Source organism: Canis lupus, chromosome 3 (assembly GCF_011100685.1).
Source record: "Canis lupus familiaris isolate Mischka breed German Shepherd chromosome 3, alternate assembly UU_Cfam_GSD_1.0, whole genome shotgun sequence".
Lineage (NCBI taxonomy): Eukaryota > Metazoa > Chordata > Mammalia > Carnivora > Canidae > Canis > Canis lupus.
The window spans coordinates 8,024,121-8,045,152 of record NC_049224.1 but is presented as its reverse complement, the minus strand read 5'-3'; the positions used below and the strand labels follow the sequence as shown (position 1 = coordinate 8,045,152).

General features: G+C 33.1%; 1 protein-coding gene across 29 annotated transcripts in view; it reads left to right on the top strand.

Annotated features, from left to right (window-relative positions):
• The window catches only part of PPIP5K2 (diphosphoinositol pentakisphosphate kinase 2), a 98,636-nt gene that overhangs the window by 50,716 nt on the left and 26,888 nt on the right, over positions 1–21,032 (top strand). For 4 of the 29 annotated variants that reach the window (XM_038532195.1, XM_038532194.1, XM_038532193.1 and 1 more), the window contains 9 exons: positions 2,136–2,303; positions 3,792–3,908; positions 4,568–4,741; positions 6,029–6,101; positions 7,648–7,767; positions 8,630–8,692; positions 10,466–10,525; positions 12,159–12,299; positions 16,019–16,144. In XM_038532195.1, the coding sequence (XP_038388123.1) occupies positions 2,136–2,303; positions 3,792–3,908; positions 4,568–4,741; positions 6,029–6,101; positions 7,648–7,767; positions 8,630–8,692; positions 10,466–10,525; positions 12,159–12,299; positions 16,019–16,144 (1,042 nt within the window). Of the gene's footprint in view, positions 1–2,135; positions 2,310–3,791; positions 3,909–4,567; positions 4,742–6,028; positions 6,102–7,647; positions 7,768–8,629; positions 8,693–9,857; positions 10,327–10,397; positions 10,430–10,465; positions 10,526–12,158; positions 12,300–16,018; positions 16,145–21,032 lie in introns of those variants that run through there. The other 25 variants (XM_038532203.1, XM_038532201.1, XM_038532210.1 and 22 more) reach the window with 22 other exon arrangements.

Sequence of the window (21,032 nt, the reverse complement as noted above, 5' to 3'; positions counted from 1 at the left end):
ACATTTCTTTTGGATATACATTAGAAAGTAAAATTACTAGGTCATAGAGTATGCATATGTTCAAGTTTAGAAAATACAATCAAATAGTTTTCTAATGATACAGCCATATCTTTGTCAGCACTTGGTATGATCACTATGGGGCTATTTTGAGGGATTTTGTTGTAGTTTTAAATTTACATTATCCTCATGACCAGTAAGGATTAGCAATTTCCATGTTTATTGGCCATGTGGATGTGCTTTTTTATGAAGTGCTCCTGGCTTGGACCAATATGGTGTTGAGTAGAAGTGTTGACACTAAACACTTAATTCTCAGGGCACCTGGGTGGCTCAGTCAGTTAAGCATCCGATTGTTGATTTGGTCTCAGGTCATGATCTCAGTGTCATGAAATCCATCCTAAGTTTGTCTCTGGGCTGGGTGTGAAGGCTACTCTCTGACCTTCTCTGTCCCCTCCAAAAAAAAGTAAATACTTCTTCATTCTCAAACTAAAGCAAAATATTCCAAAGAGAACTTTTTGGGGGATTTCGGTTGAGATTACATAAATTTTGCAGATCAGTTTTGAGGGAAATAACACTTAGCAATAGTAGATCCATTATTCTGAGGACTCAATTTATCTCTGAATTTATTTAGCTTTTTTGTATCTTTTTGATAAAATTAAGGGTTTGTATGTCTTGTATCTTTATCACATTAATTCCTAGTTCTTTATGTTTTTATGCTATCATAAAGGATTTATTTAAATTTCATTTTCTGTGGCTCAGTGATCGGGCGCCTGCTTTCGACTCAGATCATGATCCCAGGATCCAGGATTGAGTCCCACAGTCAGGCTCCCTGCAGGGAGCCTGCTTCTCCCTCTGGCTATGTCTCTGCCTCTCTCTCTCTCTCTCAGTCTATGTCTCGCATGAATAAATAAATCTTTAAAAAAAATATGAATTTCATTTTGTTTCTTATTGTATTGAATTTTAACTCATTTTTGTGTGAAGATTTTATAACTAATGACCTTACTAACATGCTGTTACTCATTCTAGTAATTTATCCATAGAGTCATTTGGATTTTCTGCAGATATGATCATACCTATGAATGATGACAAATGGTATTGAGTAGAATTAGTAATGGTGGGTTCAGTAATATTTTAATGATTCATTAACTGTGATGATTCTGTCAAGATTTTAGATATCCTTTAACCAGTTAAAGAAGGTCCTCTTTATTTCCTATACTCCTTATTTTGATGCGTGTTTTTCTGTACTTCTGCTTGACTTCTTTTGGCTGATGTTATATTTGTGAGATTCGTTGATGTAATTGTACTTACTTTTAGCCTATTCATTGTTATTGCTTTAAAATATATGTTTTAATGTATGACTATACCCCAATTTACCCATTCTATTATAGATAAATATTTGATATAACTTTTTCAAATTTGTTTTTTTATCTCGGACTCTATCCTATTTGTCTTGGTACAAACCCAGTAAATATTTAGTAAGTCATCATAAGATTATTTGTGTATGTAGTCATCACATGTGTTGGGAATATTTGGAATAGAATTTAAATATTCTGAAATTTATAAATTAAAATGGTGGGGTTTTTTATTTTTTTACCTTTTATTTATTTATTCATAGACACACAGAGAGAGAGGCAGAGACACAGGCAGAGGGGGAAGCAGGCCCCATGCAGGGACCCCGATGTGAGACTGGATCCCAGGTCTCCAGGATCACACCCCAGGCTGCAGGCGGTGCCAAACCGCTGCGCCACCGGGGCTGCCCTAAAATGGTGTTTTACTTTGTGCTCATGCCAATGACATTGCTGTATAAAAAAGCTCATCTCTGTTTTTTATTAGTGTCCTTTATTATTATTTCTTATTTATGTTGGCATTTGATGAAATATAATTAAGCATTTGGTTTTATATTCCTTGTTTTTGTCACTGTTTAGTTTTTAGTGTATTTCTTAAAGTCAGGAACTCTGTCATCTGTTTTATGGTACCCATATAATACTAGGCTATTGTAAAAATTCAATTAATATTGATTCATTTGAATCAGCAAACTTGTACATGTGCTTCAACTGACTTCCCCAATTGGTGATTAAATTTATCATAAGAAACTCTTGCTTTACCTGAATTTTAAATGTTATATTCTTTGCCCACAGAATGAAGGCAGGAGATCTTTTAAAATTGATAATGATGATGAACCACATACTTCTAAAAAAGATGAGACTGATCGTGCTGTGATACTGTTCAAACCTATGGTATCAGAGCCAATTCATATACACAGGAAGTCTCCACTTCCAAGATCTAGGAAGATGGCTACAAATGAAGTAAGTGTATGTGTCAGAGCATGTTTTTCATAAAATAAACTAACTATATTTTAATAAAACAGAAAAGAAAATACAGCTTTAATTATGGAGTGTGGAAACCTAAGAGATTTTTAATTGTCAACTTTGCCTCTTTTTCTAATAAATATTTTTAAAATATAGAGGCTGTTAAAAAAGGATTAAGAATCTGGAGCTTTATGTATAGTTTTCATAACAAAGTTCAATAGACAGAGTAAAACGAGACCTTTGAAAACTGATCTGTTTTTCTGTCCTGTCACTTTAGGTTATTCTAATAAGGAACTTTTTTAAAAGTCTGATTTAATAGGCAGAGAATAATATTTACCTGAAAGTTGAGAGGAACTGCCGGAAATGCTTCAACAACTGATTCCAATGATACTGTAGATTAAGATGAAACTCTTAAGTTTTTAGCCTGATTGAAAAATCAGTATAAGAATTTGAAAATTCAGTTGAAAATTTGCTTTTGTATTAAGATCTACAATTAAGGAAGGCTAATTCTTATGTTCTCTAGTAGAATAACATGTAAATAACTACCAAAATAAGATTTAACAGGAAAGCTGAACAGTTGGAATGTAGCTTGTTAAGTAAATCTTTAACACCAGTATACATTTTTATAATTTAAATGCCTTTATTTTAAGTTATCTATATTCTCTATAGGATGATTCTCCCAGCTTATAAAAATGTTTTCTAAATTCTCAAGTTAATGTATAGAGCAAGATTTTAAGATGGAAACAGCCCTCAATTTTTAAGTTAGAAAAATATTTTTGTTGATAATTAAATATGCTGAGTTGTAATAATTAAGTATAACATTTATCTAGCATTTGGTGAGTTAGAACATAAACAACAACAGAAGAATTATGCTCATTTCTGTAGCCCCAAATTATATAAACAAAAGTGCTTTATGACTCTCAAATTTCAAATATATATGTGAGCCAATTTAACAATTATGTAGGAAAAACACTCATCAATAAATAGATTGTGGTAATTTTATAATGGAGAATTACTTGTTAGGGTTTCTGTGATTTGTGATATTTTAAGTAAATCATAAAAGAGGATGACTAATAACTAGAATTTGGATCTATGTTTTAGTATAGCTTAATTAAAAAATGAGAAACCTGGGGTTATGTTCAGGTATCTTTAATTTCAGAAATTTGGGAAATGACATTAATATAACTTAAACTACCATCATGTGAGGGCAGTGATTTTGATGTTGTTGAACAAAGCAATCTGTAAATTAATCAGATTGTTCGAAATTTCACCATTAAACCTTCTCAAAGCACACTGATACAGCCAACTGTGTTGTGAGTCTTCATTTTGCAGCACATTTGTATTTGTAAAATCTTCAACAAAATCACTGCCCTTTGTTAATTTTTAAGACACAGAACACATTTATAAACCTTTTTCTCATAAATACTTAAATAGTTGCTTTCAAGAGATTATTTCTATGCCATGCTAAACTTTTACTTCCATAAGGTAAATTATTCAAGTAAAACCTTGAAGACTTTTTCCAGCGTCCACCATCTCCATGGATATCAGAAGTTTGTACTTCCAAAAGACACACAGAGAAAAAGACTATTCTCTTCATTTTGTGCAAGTAGATTTTACTCTGTCCTCACTGTCTGAAACCTGAACATGCAAACATGTAACTGATGATGTTTGCTGCATGTTTTGCTTACTGAACTCTATAAATAATTATTGGAGCGGGTAGACAAATAAATAGCTTGAAAGTGGAAGCAAGCGCAATTTGAATCCATCTTATCTCTCTTTTAATGTCTGGCAGACAGGTTGTCTTCTACATCATATAATTTCTTTAACCCTTTGCACGGTTCTTTAGTGCTTTGGGTTGAAAGGTTACTGAGTTATAGCGTAGAACATCTTGAATATTTAAAATTAAGCATAATGCTTTAATATTCTAAAAGTTGCTAAAACAGATAATTGTTAAATCTTTCCATATTTAAGGGAGAAGGGACAACTATTAAGCAGTATCAATATTTTGTATATTTAAGATAAGGTAATTCTTGTAATTGTTATCACATACAATTAGATTTATAAGTCATTCCTGTCAGTTTCTCAAATATTTGAAATATTTGGCTCCCAATTACTGTTTAATAGTTTCTTAAAAATTGGTAAACAAATGCAAACAAACTGTATTTTTTTTTCTTTCTGATCATTTGGCTCTGTTGTATCTAACTTTGCATGCTCTGCTTTTTTTTTTTTTTTTTTTTTTTTGCCCCCTTTCTCACTTCCAGGAAGAGAGCCCCCTGAGTGTGTCTAGCCCAGAGGGTACTGGTACCTGGCTGCATTATACCAGTGGTGTGGGTACTGGGCGTCGAAGACGCAGATCAGGGGAACAAATCACTTCTTCCCCTGTCTCCCCCAAATCATTGGCTTTCACATCCAGTATTTTTGGCTCATGGCAACAGGTTTTTAAACTTTACTTCATTAAACATTTTCCTACCCGCATTCAGAGAAACAAACAGCTGTCTTTGAGGACATCTAATCCCTTATATTTAACATCAGAGTAAATCCTTCTGTATTTTAATTTTTACATCATTGAATAATGTTTGTGATACCGGACAATATTCAAGAGGAAAAAAAACCTCTTATAGTGCATGTGTTTAGGATTTTTACTGGGAGGGTTTTAAATATCCAGGATTTAAAAATTAAATCAATAAATTTTACACTCCTGGAACTTTAGCGTGTTAATAAAAAACTTTAAAAAGGAAAGAAATCTTTTTTGACATAGTTGTCCTTTAAAACATTCAGAAACAAGATTACCTAATTTAATGGTAAGAAAATTTAATAGCCTTTTTGCCCATAATTGAAAAATTAGATTCCATTTGGAATTTGCTGAGAATATGAACATTTTTTACAGTATCAAAATTTATGTGGTCCTGTGTTAATTAGCAGGGTACATCTAATACTAATTGTTCTCTCCCTCGCTATTCCATTATCTGGAAGTATCTAATTTAAGGATACATTCAGTTTGGTGTTTTTTTGAGTTGTATATTTTAACGCTCTCTTTATAAGAGAATGCAATATATAGGTGCCCATCAGCAATATGGGCCAAAATAAAAGGACTTCAGAAGGACTTTCTGTGATGACATTTGGAAATTTAAAATACTAGGGGTTTTTTTTGGTTTTTCTGTCTTAACAATGGAAGGTCTGCTGTTATACATGACTTTTCCAAGAATTTCAGCAATTTCCTTTTGGAAATATAATGCATTTGATTATAGGAAAAGGGATTATGGTATCCATTAAGGCTGTGAATATTTAAAGGTTACTCTGATAAAGCCCGTGCATGGATCAGTAATTGTATGGTGACCTCAACAGTCTCTGTCTGTCTTTTCTTTTGTTTGTGATTGTTTTTCCCCCCTTCAAATACAGGAGCTGTTTAAGAGTGGGCATTTGGCTTCTTTTAAGAGTGAAATTATATCAATCTATTAATTGTTTCTTTTCATCTGTCTTGTTTCATACATGATATTTCATTCTGAATGCCTGCTTCGCACCACTTCATTGCAAGGACTTCATATGAAATGGACTCCCTTCAGAAGGGGATCTTGCATGATCTTTCATGTTTTATGTATTTCTACTAATATTTATCATACAGCTTATTAACCTTTGTCTGTCTGGAACAGGCTGCAAATGAAGTATGGACTTTTGAATTGATTTTACTGTTTTACCTCATTTATTTTACTTTCCTTGCACAGGTTGTATCTGAAAATGCTAATTATTTGAGAACACCAAGAACTCTTGTGGAACAGAAGCAGAACCCTACTGTAGGTATGTGGTCTAAAAGAAATTCTATTCCAAACCTTCTTCAACTTGCTATTTTGCACACATGTAAAACTCTTCAGTGATGAAAGCATGACCAAATGCTATGCTTTAGTTTTTATTTAACCTGTATTAATTTAAAAATGTGTTGTACAACTCAAAGTATACAGTAAGGTTTCAATAGAATGAACAAGAAACAGCATTTAATTTGATTTATAACTGTTTTGAATGTCTGCAGTGTAAGCTACTTAGTCCAGTTACCAATGCTAGTTTTTGTATTCTATACATTAAAATCCCAAAATATTTTAATGAGGAAGGAAATTTCATTTTTCCTGGCTGATAAAATTGTAAATATGCCATTGCATACAAAAAAGAACCTTCTGCTAAAAAGAAAAAGAAAAAAAAAAAAAGAACCTTCTTCTTTCCTGATAAAAAAAGTGGGGAGTGTTTTAAGCCCTTTCTTGGTGTGTTAATTTTCCTTTTGATTATCTCCTAAGGAAAACCAAAGCAAAACTAATGCATAGGGGCAGTTGTTACTCATTACTGACCTGTAGAACATAATTGGTTCTTTGCAAATAGTATTGCAAAGCAACACTGAAACTTATCAGTTTTAAGCTCATTGTTGATAAACTATATGGAGTAAGTGGCATAGTATTTTCTCTATAAATAGTTGTCTAAATAGTTTTAATAAAAGCATAAATAAGTTTCAACTATATACTTTGATCTACATACTAAGTATATGAACTATTTGTTGATGCCTATTAAAGATCTTCCTTAATTATATATAGTTTATGTTGACAGCTTTTAATATTCCCACATTATCTTACTTTATGTATCATAACATATTTGATAGAAATTTATTTAATCTTTACCAAGTGGTAAAAGTTTTGCTTGGGTGTAAATACTTTTCCTACAAATTAAGCGTCAGTTTATACTGGCTGTGTTTTATTTGTTAATAATGTGTTTCATGGGGTCTTATTAATTAAGATCTGAAGACATTTAAGTATTAGAAATTTAAGGTGTTTAGGCCTGGATGACCTACAAGGAATTGTTCTCACATGGTCTTCTCACAAATTAGTAAGCTTTAATTTGCTTCATTTTGTAACATGCATTAATGATTTTTAACTCAGGGGTATCAGAAAAGATTCTTCATTTACAGACACACATTAAAAAATATTGCTCTATTATGGCTACATTTGTGCTAGGAATGTTTTTTTATATGAACTGTTCATGCAAACTGACAGTATCCCTTATCAACCTAAATTAATTTCTGTATTAGTATTTTAATGCTTTTAATATATGTATGTCTAATTATGGTGTAGACATATTATTTTCTCTAAAGGCAACATTTTACCCAGTGTTAAATACCCTCATTTGTACATATGATAAGTGGTGGTAGTGATTATATTAAAGTCTACATTACAAATGAATTGTGAGTCTGTTCAAGGCACTGCCAGCTAAGTGTGGTAAGAGCCATGTTATTGCATGCTGCATGAATTCCCAATGTGAATGGAAGAACACCCGTTGTGTATGTATTTTCTCTAACTCCCATCAGGGTCTCACTGTGCGGGCCTGTTTAGCACCTCGGTGCTCGGGGGTTCTTCAAGCGCACCTAACCTACAGGATTATGCTCGTACTCATCGTAAAAAGCTGACTTCTTCTGGCTGCATAGATGGTATGTGCACACATGCACACACAGATTCATATCCACACTCCTGCACACACCCATGAGCATACGGTACTTCTCAAAGGCAAGCCTAAGTCCACTGATTCAACTGGAATTGTAGCACCCTTTGGTGACACCCAGCTCCTAAATGACAATCACTGCTCTCTTACCTATGGCTTGGATCCATGTTTCATCAGAGTTAATTGTAGTTAGACATACAGTACTCATTCAATGAACAGTTTGTCGAAATGTGACAGTTAGAACTGCATCAGGTGTACTGGTCTTTTAGACGGTCAGTAAGCCATACTATGAAGAATAAATCTTTGATCTTTTAAACATTTGTTCATTGTTATCCCTCATTTTACTTAGCGATAGTGATCTAAACGAAATAAAGTGAACAGAATATTTGTAAGTAGAAGACAATCTTCTGGTAATATTTTTATAGAAATAAACATAGGATGAGAATATTTTAGAATCCCTAGTTGGAGAGCCTCTCACTGTTAATATACCTTAAGGGTATATATTCAAATTGTCTTTTGAGGCTCATGGAAACCTGTGCCTTCTGTTAGCCCCTTCTGGATTAGATGTATTTAAAACTTTTTCTCATATATCCACAAATTTACTTAAGTCAGTAAAACATGGATTTACCAGAATTGCTGGCTCATCCTGCTTTTCTTTCTTTTGTATATTTCATTAAACACTTTGCCTCTATCATCAAGCCATTTTACTTTTAACCAGTACCCTCTTTCATTCCCTTCTGCATGTCACCTAATTCTAACCTCCTTATATATTTGTTTTTTCCCTCTTTTTTTAAGTGTCCTTCTTTTGGTAGCTGTTACGAATTTCAGGTACCTGTTTTTCTCTTTCTCAGACGCCACACGCGGTTCTGCTGTTAAAAGGTTTTCTATCTCATTTGCTCGACACCCAACCAATGGTACGTTTTGCTTTTATTTTAAAAGATACTCCCCTGCTTCATCCTTTTTTATTTTTCTTTTATTTCAAACTGTGGGGTATACAGTATCATTCATTTCTCCATTCTTAAATTTCAGTTGGCATATAATTCCAACTTATTCATCCAAAGTATTGATACTGTCTAGCTCCCTTTTTCAGTTGTAATTTACACAATCATTTAACATCACTCATCAAAGTTTTAAATGATCACAATGATGAGTATTAATATTAAATTAGCACCTAAAAATCCCTTCTAATTTCTCAAGTGATCAGTCTACACAAATTTTAAAAATACAACAATTAGTATTGTTTTCTTTTTAATTCTTAATCATTTTAATGTTTTTTCTTCCTAATTTGTTTTCTGATCACATGGTTGTTTTATTGAGTTACTTAATAAAAATACACAGCCACACTTGTCAAATAACCAAAAGAGAGGTGTCTTTGAAAAGTTCTTGGGAACCAGGAGATGCAGATTTCACTGTGTAATATCATTTATCTGTGGCTCTTTGTCTAAAGCAAAACTCAATTTGGTCTGGAGCACTCCAATAACTTCATCTAGCATTCACTTTGTTCTCATATAGCAATATGGTTTGCTGTTGTCAAGCAACCGATTTTTTTTTTTGGTACCGCTTTTTGTTAAAATTTGGAGAACTCACAATAGGAAGACGACTAAGCTAAAAATCTAGAAAGCTAGTTCAATTCAATTTCTGAGGCTGAACAGTGAAGTGTTTCATGGCCATTGTTTATAAACTGAATCGTTACACTATTACAGCTTTCTTACACAGAACTTGTTCTTCTTGGACAAGAGGGAGTATTTACAGATCATTTTTAAATAATTGAGGATCAAAGAATTTGAAAGAAAACATACAGATTTCTGCTTTTATTTGGAATGAAGATAACTTTTATCCCTGGATTTCTTTTTAACTACAAATAAATCTTTCAAAAACTCAAGTCAAGTCTTTGAAAAACTTATATGAAACTAAAGGATTAAACACAGTTTATAGTCATTGTCCTCCTTTCTGGATCCTTTAACAGTACACTTAAATAACAGTGCACTAAATATTTCCTGGAGGTGAAGTAAGAAGATCTTATCCTCAACAAGAGAAAATTTAGCCCTTAAAGCCTGATGTGCTTTCCCTCCTTTGTAGCTCTTTAAATGCTACTTTCTGAAGAAAAAGATCCTTATTTGATACAGCTGCAGCTTCTAAAGAACCCACATGCATAAGAACCTCTTAGAAGAAAAACCAAAGTCACAAGAAAAACAGAAGCCACAAAATTCTAAGAAGAGACATTGCAGGTTTAAGACTGACTATAGTTTTTGTGTGGAATGCTTTTGTATTTATAGCCAGTATTGCAAATTTTATATAGGAGAAATCTGTTGTTTACTGAAGCTTTAAAAAAAAATGGTTAAATTTAACAGAAAATAGAGTAACTTTATATTCCTTTGGCTAAGACTTTTTTTTTAAATGTGGGTTTTCCACCCGTGTGACTTAATGCATGTAAAATGCATTCCTTTCAACTCTAGAAATGTTTCTTTTGAGTTTTCAAGATTTTTTTCTCTTTTATTCTGTGTTGTCTTATCTGTCCTATGAATTGTCATTTGACTCTTTCACTTTTTATTTCCCCTAACTTTTATGTTATTTCCATCTTAATACATATCATGGACTTACCCCTCCCTTCATCTTTAGTTCAAGGAACATGGTGAAACAAGTATCTTCTGAGAGTGCTTTACCTTATTTTCTGGGCCTCTGTGCAGAACACCTACACCTCTATAGGTGCTGGTCCGTTTCCTCTGTGGAATGTCTAGGCTCCAGTGGTATGTTTTTATAGCTTCTAAACATGACAGCAGGGTGGCTTTTTAAATTGCTGCGCTAACCCTTTCATTGTGGATTAATTACAAAGTTTACTAAAGATAAATGGGGGAACAATGTAGTCCAGAAGAACTTGATTCTGTTGTTATTTGTCTGTTAAAATATCTAACAGGCAAATGCAAGGAAATAGTTGTCACAAAACACTTGCAAGCATTCTGAGGAGAGGATAAAAAAAAAAAATCACATTGTTAAGTTTAGTGTAATGCAAAGAAAGGGTTTGCGTGTATTTGCATGAATCTTGTACTTTAAAAAAATGTAATACTTGTGCAAGCCTAATTTTTTTAATGCTTATTTTAGGTGCTTTAGCTGCTGTTATGGTATATAGTTTCTGTTTTGTTTTGTTTTTGAGTATATGTAATGTTCCGTCATGCTTTGGTTTGCACCTGAAAATCAAACATACTGGTTTTATAAACTTTTTTGTTATATTCATAGGAAGATTAGGTTCTCTCTTAACCATAGTTTCCCTACTTCAGTCAATACTTAGGCAGTTCTCAGGTCACTATTTCCTCCCCAAATTTAGTAAATACCAGTCACTGTTAAAATGAGCACGTGCGTATTGAAGCAGAGGGTTTACAGTCTATTTGAGTTTGATTAATTTTTACTTTTTATTTAATAATACTAGCCTTTATATAAAATCTTAAGTATTAAAAATATTTCCTTTGGAGGAAAATTAGTTTGAATTTTGGAAAGAATAGATACAGAAGGACTTGTTATTTTAGTTGTTTATGAAAGCAATTTTAAAAGCCATTCAGTTGAATAAAGTTTAAATAAATAGGCAATTTTTATAAAAAGCAAATAACCAATATCCTATTTGTTTAAAGAAACTGTATATTTAAGGGTTTTTGTTTCACTGATGGTATTAATATATATGTGCATGGTTTGTTTCATGAAATTTTTGTATTTCTGTGCCATTGTTGAATGCAAATTTGTCTGTATTTTGTATTGCTTTTTACTTGGCCTGACTTTATTCAGCTAGCAATTTCAACAATAGAATTATTGAGTTAATTCAATAAAGGTAGGTAAAATGTGTTTTGAAATTTGATTTTCAGCATAATTGAATGAATGTTGTTTTCAGGTCACACTAAGGGAGTTATTGTTGGCCTTGGTATGATTAGAAAAGCTATTTTAAATCACTACTTCACAAGTAATTACAACATAATTATTCTTCAACAAGAAGTTAATTTTAGCATCCTGGCATCAGGGACACATCATGGCATCAACTTAATTCACCTGTCAAGTAGACCTGATTTTTTTTAAAGTAAAAACTGAAACAATATAATGTTTTCTGTTTTTCCCCCAGGGTTTTTCTTTAAGTATCATTCTTAGGTTTTACCAAAATATAGTATAAAATTGTGTGCATGCTGTACTATGTGATTACATTTAAAATGAAATCTTTGTCACATCCTGTTCCAACCCCATATCGCATAGCATCTGGTGTCATGACTTCAGAGATCTCATGTGTTTGCATGTAATAGATTGGAAAGACCTAACCCATACAGTTCTAAGCAATGGTCTTCTTTCTTCTTAGTTAATGATTTTTTTTTTTAAATATCCAAATTTTTTTCATTTTTTTTTCAGGCTTTGAATTGTATTCCATGGTGCCATCTATTTGTCCTCTAGAGACTCTTCACAATGCCCTGTCTTTAAAGCAGGTGGATGAATTTCTTGCTTCCATTGCTTCTCCATCAAGTGAAGTTCCACGGAAGAGCCCTGAAATCTGTAGGATTATTATTTTATTATTTTTATTATTATTATTATTATTGTTGTTATTTTGTGGCAGTAGATATTATCTGAACATAAGAAGAATTATGACAACAAACTCAAGTAGTGGTAATGAATAGAATTTTAGGACAGAAGGAGGTATAAAGGAGCATTACTTGCAGTGTGCCACATTTCTTGACTCCTCCTCAAAATCTTTTTCCTTCCCAAAAGGAAAAAGAAAAATCTAAGACCCAACGATAGAAGTCAACAATATAGAGTCATGGCCTTTTTTTCACATTCTTATCATGTGTCATTTTATAATAAACTTCTTAAAAATTACAAAATATCATTCATCGGTAACCCACACATGCACACATGCCCATCCCCACACCTTTGGGTGTTGAATAAATGAATAAGATGAAGCCCTTGACTAAAAACTAAAGAGAGCAAATTAGGACAAAAGGGTTTTCAAGTTCTTTAGAAAATATTCTGAAAAGGTTTATTCATTGTGTGAAGAAAAGAGATTCATGGCTCAGTAAGTTTTAGAAACCGTGTATCATATCCCACCTCCCTTTTGAGAGAGTTGCATTAGTGTAGAAACAGCTAAGGTTTCTCTGCAAGGAAAGCTGCAAACCCAGATTTTCCAAAACTTCCCTTTTGAGAAAACACGTTTTTGGTGACACGTTTAAACATTCGTTTGTGCTGTGGTGAGGAACATCATTTTGGGAAACCTTTAGGGCTACCGTTTTGGGGTATGAGAAGTCCAGTGGCTACTGTCATTCTCAGCTCTTTTGGATCCTTCAGCACATTGGATTTTCCAGTTTAGGAAGCATCAGGTTGGGGCGAGCATGCTCTGCTCTGTTAAGAATCGTGCTGGGACTAATCATATCTTTGGAAAGTCAAAAACTGTCAGTGTATACTGATCTCCTTTTCATAAAGTACATTCTGCAAATCTGTTTCTCTGAAGAATGAAAGCCAAGGTCTTGGAAAGAAAGCCACTTCCATGCCTTGCTGTTATCCTCCTTTTTTGGGCTGCCACATTGTATTATTCTATTATACAGTGTTCTGTTCACATTGTATGCTGTCTGAATGGTACCCCCTGCATTTCTGCAGTCTTGTAGCCTTCCCTTTTCTCCTACTTGTGATAGCAGAGGTCAACATTGAATCCTTAATGGTAATGGAGAGATATCTAGGCATTCTAAAATACTTTTAGGAATGGTTTTATGAAGTAGGTTTTCATTTCAAATTTGCATATGAATATCTGATTCTGAGAACCGATAATAACCAGATGAAATAACTTCTCTGAGCAGTATGAAGTCAAAGTCAGGAAAACGAAGCATGTTCGGCTCCCTTTCTTTGTTAGCTGATAGGATAGATAGTGCTTCTCCCCAGCATGCAATAGGGAACCTGAATGCATTCTCATTTACCCTTTACCCCCTTTATACTTGATGTTTCACTGCTTCCCTGGGGCAAAGATTTATAATCTTAAAAAAAGAGATCAAAGAAAGATTCTATTAAATTAGAACTTAGGATAGATATCAATGCCATTTAGACTCTAGAAGATTTTCAGTGAATGACTTAAGGGAAATAGCAGTAATAACATCTGTTTCTTTTGGAAAGAAAATTGTGAAATATTTACAAAAAGATCATCTCTGAAGGTATATTATGTGGTTCCATTACATTATGTTGGCTTTATTTCTGTGGTTAGTGAATCCAGTTCATCAGAGCGTATTATTGAAGTATATTGTTGAATTGAAGGATATTAAATTCCTTTTCCAGTTCAGATTAGTTCTTCTCTATATCATGGATGCAAGTTGTACCCCAAGGCCTCTAGCTCTCTTAAAATTTTATTTCATTACTTACTAAGGGAATTAGATGAGAATATAAATACAGTTAACGCAGCTCGTAGAGTTGGATAAAGCTTAAGTCCATGTAGTTCATTGGTCTTGGGTCTGTATTGCCAGGAGCTTTTGGAAGTTCCATGAGGAAGAGGATGTGGAGTGGTTAGGCCTTATGTCTGTGTGGCTGCTTCAACCAGAGTATCAGTTTTCATCATTTTATTTAAGATTTCATTTGAGAAAAATTTACTGTTGAAAGAAAAAAGCTTAGATACCGTTGAGGAAATCAAGTAGTTAGTGGTCAAGCAAACCCAGGTCTTCTAAAGTGTATGGTTTTTTACTTCTTTTTGAATAGTAAAGAAAATAGATGCCAATTATAATAAAAATTATCTGAGTCCTATATTTTATACTGTAACTGTAGAATTAATAGGTTGTAATCACAGTATTTTTACACTATTTATACTTACTTCCCTGAATTATCAAGGAATTAGCATTATAATATAAACTGTATTGATTTTGTACTGTTTATAACAAAGAAGCTGACATTGTTAATGCTCTGTCATTCAGAAAGGCTTTTTCCTCAGGAAAAAATCAATTTTGTGGTAACTAGTAGTAACTTACAATGGGAGACTAACCATATCAGTTGGGGGGAAAGGTGTGGAAATGCTAATTGGACAAGTTAGAGATAGAAGTTAACAAGATAAAATATGCTAGCAGGAAGGAGCTTAGTAGTGGTATAGTGTTTTACGTAGTACTTTACGGATTTTTTTTCATCGCTTGCATATTGTATCATTAATGACTACTTGGAGCTTCTGCCAATGGGATTTATATTCATTCAGTGTAGATAAATACCAACCATCTAAGGCACATTTGCTATAATTGGCCCACATATTTATTTTTTAGAGACATGCTGTTTATTGCTATCAGATCCTCCCCCAAAATTGCAAAAGTAGGCAAATGTGTTTTAGCTAATTTTTTTTTAAAGATTTTATTTATTTATTAATGAGAGACACAGAAAGAAAGGCAGAGACACAGGCAGAGGGAGAAGCAGGCTCCATGCAGGGAGTCCAATGGGGGACTCAATCCCGGGACTCCAGGATCACGCCCTGAGCCGAAGACAGGTGCACTCAACTGCTGAACCACCCAGGCATCCTAGCAAATGTGTTTTTTCTTGACTCCTCATCTCCCTTCAGTTAGGAACTAAGAAGCTCATGCCAGGAGCTTCCTGCTCTGGCCTGTCCTTCCCCAGAGGACTTCATACTTAAGAATTATCCCAGCTTTTTCTTTTTACACTTCTTAATTGCCCCACTTGATTACAAAGAAGAAAAAAAATCTATAAAATTCCCTTGCATTAAGATAAATCCCAACAGTAATATAGGAAGACAGTTTAATTTATTATTTATAATCTATTAGTTTATTCTTAAATATAATAGTTTAGTAGACCATAGTGTTTGTAAATTAACTATCCTCGAATCTTTACTTCATATTTTTAAGAAAAAAACAATTTGAGACACTTTTCTTTTTTTTTTTTTTAAACCAGGCAGTACAACTTGTGCCATCAGCTCTCTGCCATCCCTTAAGCATCTGAGATTCTATCAGGGCAGGATAAAATTATGTTTGTTGCTCTATTTCTTGTTGGCATACCTTTAGTAAATACCGCTAAATGCTTATTAATAATTTACAGTATAAACAGAACATCTATTTGGATAAGAGCACACAAGAATTTTTTATAGGAAAGATGATTTTGCTGAATTTACTCTATAAACCTTGCATTGTCTTTTTTTCACCTGTAATGTATATTCATAACTCCACTAAATATGTAATTAGAAATTTCTAAAATGTAAGGATTTAGCAAGAAATTATTGAACTGCCATATCTGGGTTTTTTTTTTTTTTTCAGCCTCTGCAGCTTCACGTACCAGTCCAGTAATGAGAAGAAAAATATCTTTAAATACATATACACCTGCAAAGATCCTCCCAACACCACCAGCTACCTTAAAGAGTACGAAAGCAAGCAGCAAGCCAGGTTAGGAGTATGTGTGAATTTATGGATTCTGTATAGCAATTGGAGGAATAATAATAGCTTGTGTTTTGAGTTTAAAATCTGTTTTTAAGAAGGATCATTATACTTCTTAGAGGTAAAAACTGTTATTGTAGTATATTGATGTATTTATATTTTTTCTCTTAATTCTCTCCCCCACCCTTGTATCTGTTAATTTAATATATTTCATAGTCATACTTTTCTGCAAACTAACTTATGAACTCTTTTTGCTTTTCTTTTGAGCCTAGGCATTATTTTAGTCATATGAATTTTTTTTCTTTCTTTACAATGTTTTTTTTTAAAAGATTTTATTTTTATTTATTCATAAAAGATACGGAGAGAGAGGTAGAGACATAGGCAGAGGGAGAAGCAGGCTTCCCACAGGGAGCCCAATGTGGGACTCGACCCCAGGACCCCAGGATCATGCCCTGAGCCGAGGGCGGATGCTCAACTGCTGAGCCACCCAGGCGTCCCTCTTTACAGTGTTTTTACTTCTCTATTCTCAGTCTAATGATGTGAATATCAAATTCAACTGTCTTTTGTCAACTTTTTCTGTTTTTTTTTTTTTTTAAGGTTTTATTTTTTTAGTAATCTTTACACCCAACCTGGGGCTTGGAACTCACAACCCCAAGATCCAGAGTCATATGCTCTACCAACTGAGCCAGGCACGCACCCCAGCTTTTTTCTATTTTTATTTTTTGATATATTTGATTGTGTTGTTGATCCTTCCTGAAATCTTATCTCATTCTTTTTTTTTTTTCTCTTATCTCATTATAACTTCCACAATGCACTCTGTCTTGATGTTCTTTCCATTTATCTGATTCTTCTACTCTTGTTTGATGGTCCTTCTTCATCCTACATTCTTATGCCAAACAAGGACATTCAACCTCAACCATTGACTTTTTTCTTACCCTATACTTTTATTCTTCAGAGAATCTGGATAGCTCTGAGGTTTTGACTGTATCCTCACTGGAAATTTCTTAATTCTTTTCCTCATGTTACTGCTCTCATATATTCTCTTGGTTAAGAGTTTGTGCTTGAGAGTGGGAGGAACCTAGATTAAAATCTCAGCTCTACTACTTATTAGCTATTTAACCTTGGGTAAGTTACTTAACCTCTCTGAACGTCAGTTTCATAGTCATAAAATCAGGGTAATAGTGTATCTTAAAGGTTATCAGAAATGAATCCAATAATATATATAAAGCACTTGACACATGTGGTAAACACTCACTAAATGTTAGCTGCCGTTGTTGCTATAGTGTTGCCAAACCGTTCTCTTTACTTCTCTCCGAATAAATCCCTGTCATTTTTCTTCTTCTAAAATATTCTCCCCTTACTGCCTATCTTCAAGACCCAACCCAGCCCCCTCCACTGGTGATATATTTATATGATTACCAAAACAAGAACTCTGATGACACTGTACTGCTGACTTGATTATTTATACCTGATTACAGCTCTGTCAGATTATCAGGCCTTATGAGTTACAGGCAATATCTTAAATATATTTAAACTTAGTACATTCTAAATAATCAGAATATGCAGGTACAGACAACTGAAAAAGTATCTTAAATATAAGTTGTGGTATATTCATTCCATACACAACTCAAAGTTAACATTTGTATAGTGTTTTTTTATGCCGCAAAGTGCTTTTTTAGTCATATTTCTAAACATGCCTCCTGGCCATGCTGTTAGGGATGAAAAAGTTGTAGACAGGTTATGACTTATCCCTGTTCACAGAGCTAGCAATTGGTAGATCTAGGATTTGAATACGCTTTGAATCACAGTTCTCTATATATTAGACACATAATAAATGCATTATTTCATAAGCATTTTTTAATAATAAAGAGGAAATAATAATATATTTGACTTTTCAAATACAGCTTAAGCCAGTCTTGCATTCCTGGGATAAACCCTACTTGGTCATGATGAATAATTTATGTATATATTGCTGGATTCAATTTGACTTTGAGGATTTGGGCATCTGCATTTGTGAAAGATAGTGATTGGTCTGTAGTTGGATTTTTGGTTTGTTTTCTTTTTTTTTTGTTTTTGTAATGTCTTCCAGATTTTGGTATCAGGTTGATGCTGGCCTCATAAAATGATTTGGGAAGTTTTCTTCTATTTTCTGAATGAGTTTTTGTTAGGTATTTCTTAAATTTTGATAGAATTAATTTTCTGTTTCATTTTAGTGATGGCTTTGGTAATTTGTATTTTTCAAGGAACGTGTTCATTTTATCTAGGTTGTCAACTTTCTCATTACTTTACTATCCTTTTAATGAATGTACTGATAATTTGTGTTCTGAAACACAAATGAAACGTTGTGTTCAACGTTTACATTTCATTTTTTTTCTTCACTACTCTCACTAGGGTTTTATCCATTCCGTTGATGTTTTCAAAGAACTAGATTTTCGCTGTTTGTTTTTCTGTTTGTTTTATATTTCACTGATTTCTGCTCTTTAATATTGTCTTCCTTCTACTAATTTGGGTTTACTTTCATCCTCTATTACTAGTTTCTTAAATCACTTTTTGTTAGACATTGCTTCTCCCTTATATAAACATTAAAGCTACAAGTTTCCCTGTAAGTACATCTCAGCAAAAGTTAACATTTTATTTTCATTCTCATGCAGTTAAAAATATTTTCTAATTTGTAATTTATTATTTGACTGATGGAGCATTTAGAAACATACTGGTTAATTTTGAAATATTTAGAGGTGGAGGTTCGAATATCTCAATATCTCGTTAACAATTCTTTATTTCATTGCGTGGCATTTACAAAACATGCGCTGTATGATTTCAGTCTTTTACATGTGAAACTTTTTTTATGGCTTCCGTTTGGACTTGGTACATCTTAAATGTAGCAAGGGGACTAAAAATAGAACTTTTGTTCCATAGTTCATTGATATAATGTTCTATCAGTACCCATTAGGTTAGAATTGCTGATAATCTTATTCAGATCTTCTTTGTCTTTACCGTTTTGAGGGGTGGGAACACGTGCAAGGAAGGAGAAGTTCTGATGGTTGTATCAGCTGCTTACAGAGCAGTTTCCACTCACAGCTGTGGAGTTATATGTCTAAATGCAGACCTTTAATTCAGTCAGTTTTTGTTCTGTGCTTTGGAGCTTTTTTCTTATGTCTTTCTTATTTGATAAGACTTTTTAATGTATTGACCCATTTATCATCCTGAAATTTCCCTCTGATTCTTAGTAAGACTTTGTCTTAAAGTTTATTTAATCTTGCTACTTCACATTTCTTACACTTACATGGAATATTTTTCCAATCTGTGTCTTTGTATTTAAGGGATATTTTTTTGTAGGCAACATATATTTATTTGGCTTTTTTAGAAACCCATTCTAACACTATCTGCCTTATAGTTGCAACGTTTACATTTCATTAATGTAATTATTGATATTGTTGGGTTAGATCTATTGGTTTATTATATTTTCTGTTTATACCTTCTGGTTGTTTTTCTTTTATTCTTTCCTGCCTTGTTTTGTATTAATTCTGTATTTTTAGCACTTTATTTTACTTATTAACTTTTTAGGTTTATCTTTTTGCACTATTCTTTTATTGGTAGCTGTAGATATATATCTCTTACTTTTTATGGCCTACTTAGAGATAATTTTATACTTTTCAAAGTAAAATGTGGAAGCCTTGCAGCTATAGGTTCGTTTACCTTCCTCTCCTCTCATCCTTAACACACGTGTGTTACTTCCACATATGTTATAAAGGCTACAATACAGTGTTAGAATATTCGCTTTAAACAGTCATGTGTATTTTAAAGAAATTAAGAAGAGAAAAAAGTCTTTTATTTATCCACACGTTAGCCATCAGTTTTTATTCCTTTTCCTAACAAGTCTTTGTTTCCATCTGATTCTATTTGCTTTCAGCCTGAATCTTTTTAGCATTTCTTATAATGCAGATCTGTTGCTGTATTTGAAAAAGTCATTGTTTTACCTTCATTCCTGAAAGGTAGTTTTGCTGGATAGACAATTCTAGGAAAAAAGTTTTTTCTATCAGCACTTTAATGGTGTTGTTCCCCTGTTTCTGGTTCCCTCTGTTTCTAGTAGGAAATCTTTGTTAATTTGAACTGTCCCGATGTATGCAATGGGTTAATGATTATTATTTTCTGCCTTTTAATATTTTAAATATTTTTTAATATTTAGTATTTTCCTTTATCTTTGACTTTCAACAGTTTGAGTATGGCAAGCATGCTTAGGAATTTTATTTATTTATTTATTTTGGTGATAATCTAGATTGATGTCCATTCTTACCTCTTCATTCTGCTGTTAACCTATCAGAGGATTTTTATTTCAGGTATTTATTCTTTAGTTTTAGACATTCTTTTTGATTTTTTGAATTTTTTTTCTTCAGAGATTTCCTATATTATTCATTATAAGCAATATTTTCTTTTGTTCTAAAGTACAGTTCAAGTACTTTAAAATTCTTGTGTAAGTAATTGATCTCAGGATTGGTCTCTATCAGTTTATCCATTCTCAAGAAGAAAGATGTTTCCCTGTTGTTTCATACATTGAGTAATTTTGGATTGCATCCTAGACATTTTGAATGAGATGTTCTATAAACTACAGATTGTTATTTTTGTTCTGTTTCTCCCAAGAGTATGGAATTGTTTGGGTTCTTTTAAAGCAAAGAGTTAACCTTGGCTGAACTCAGATTGCAAAACTGTGTTCCTTAAAGTCATTGGCAGCTCAGATTTCACCTCATTTCTTTTAGCCTCAGCTGGACTTCTTGGAGCTTACCCTGCTAATGCCATAAGTGTGATCAGAGTGTATGCAAGGAATTGGGGGCTCTCCCTTTCTGGCATCTCCCACCTAACTATCCAGCAGCTATAGTTGCTCCAATACTTCTGATTCTTA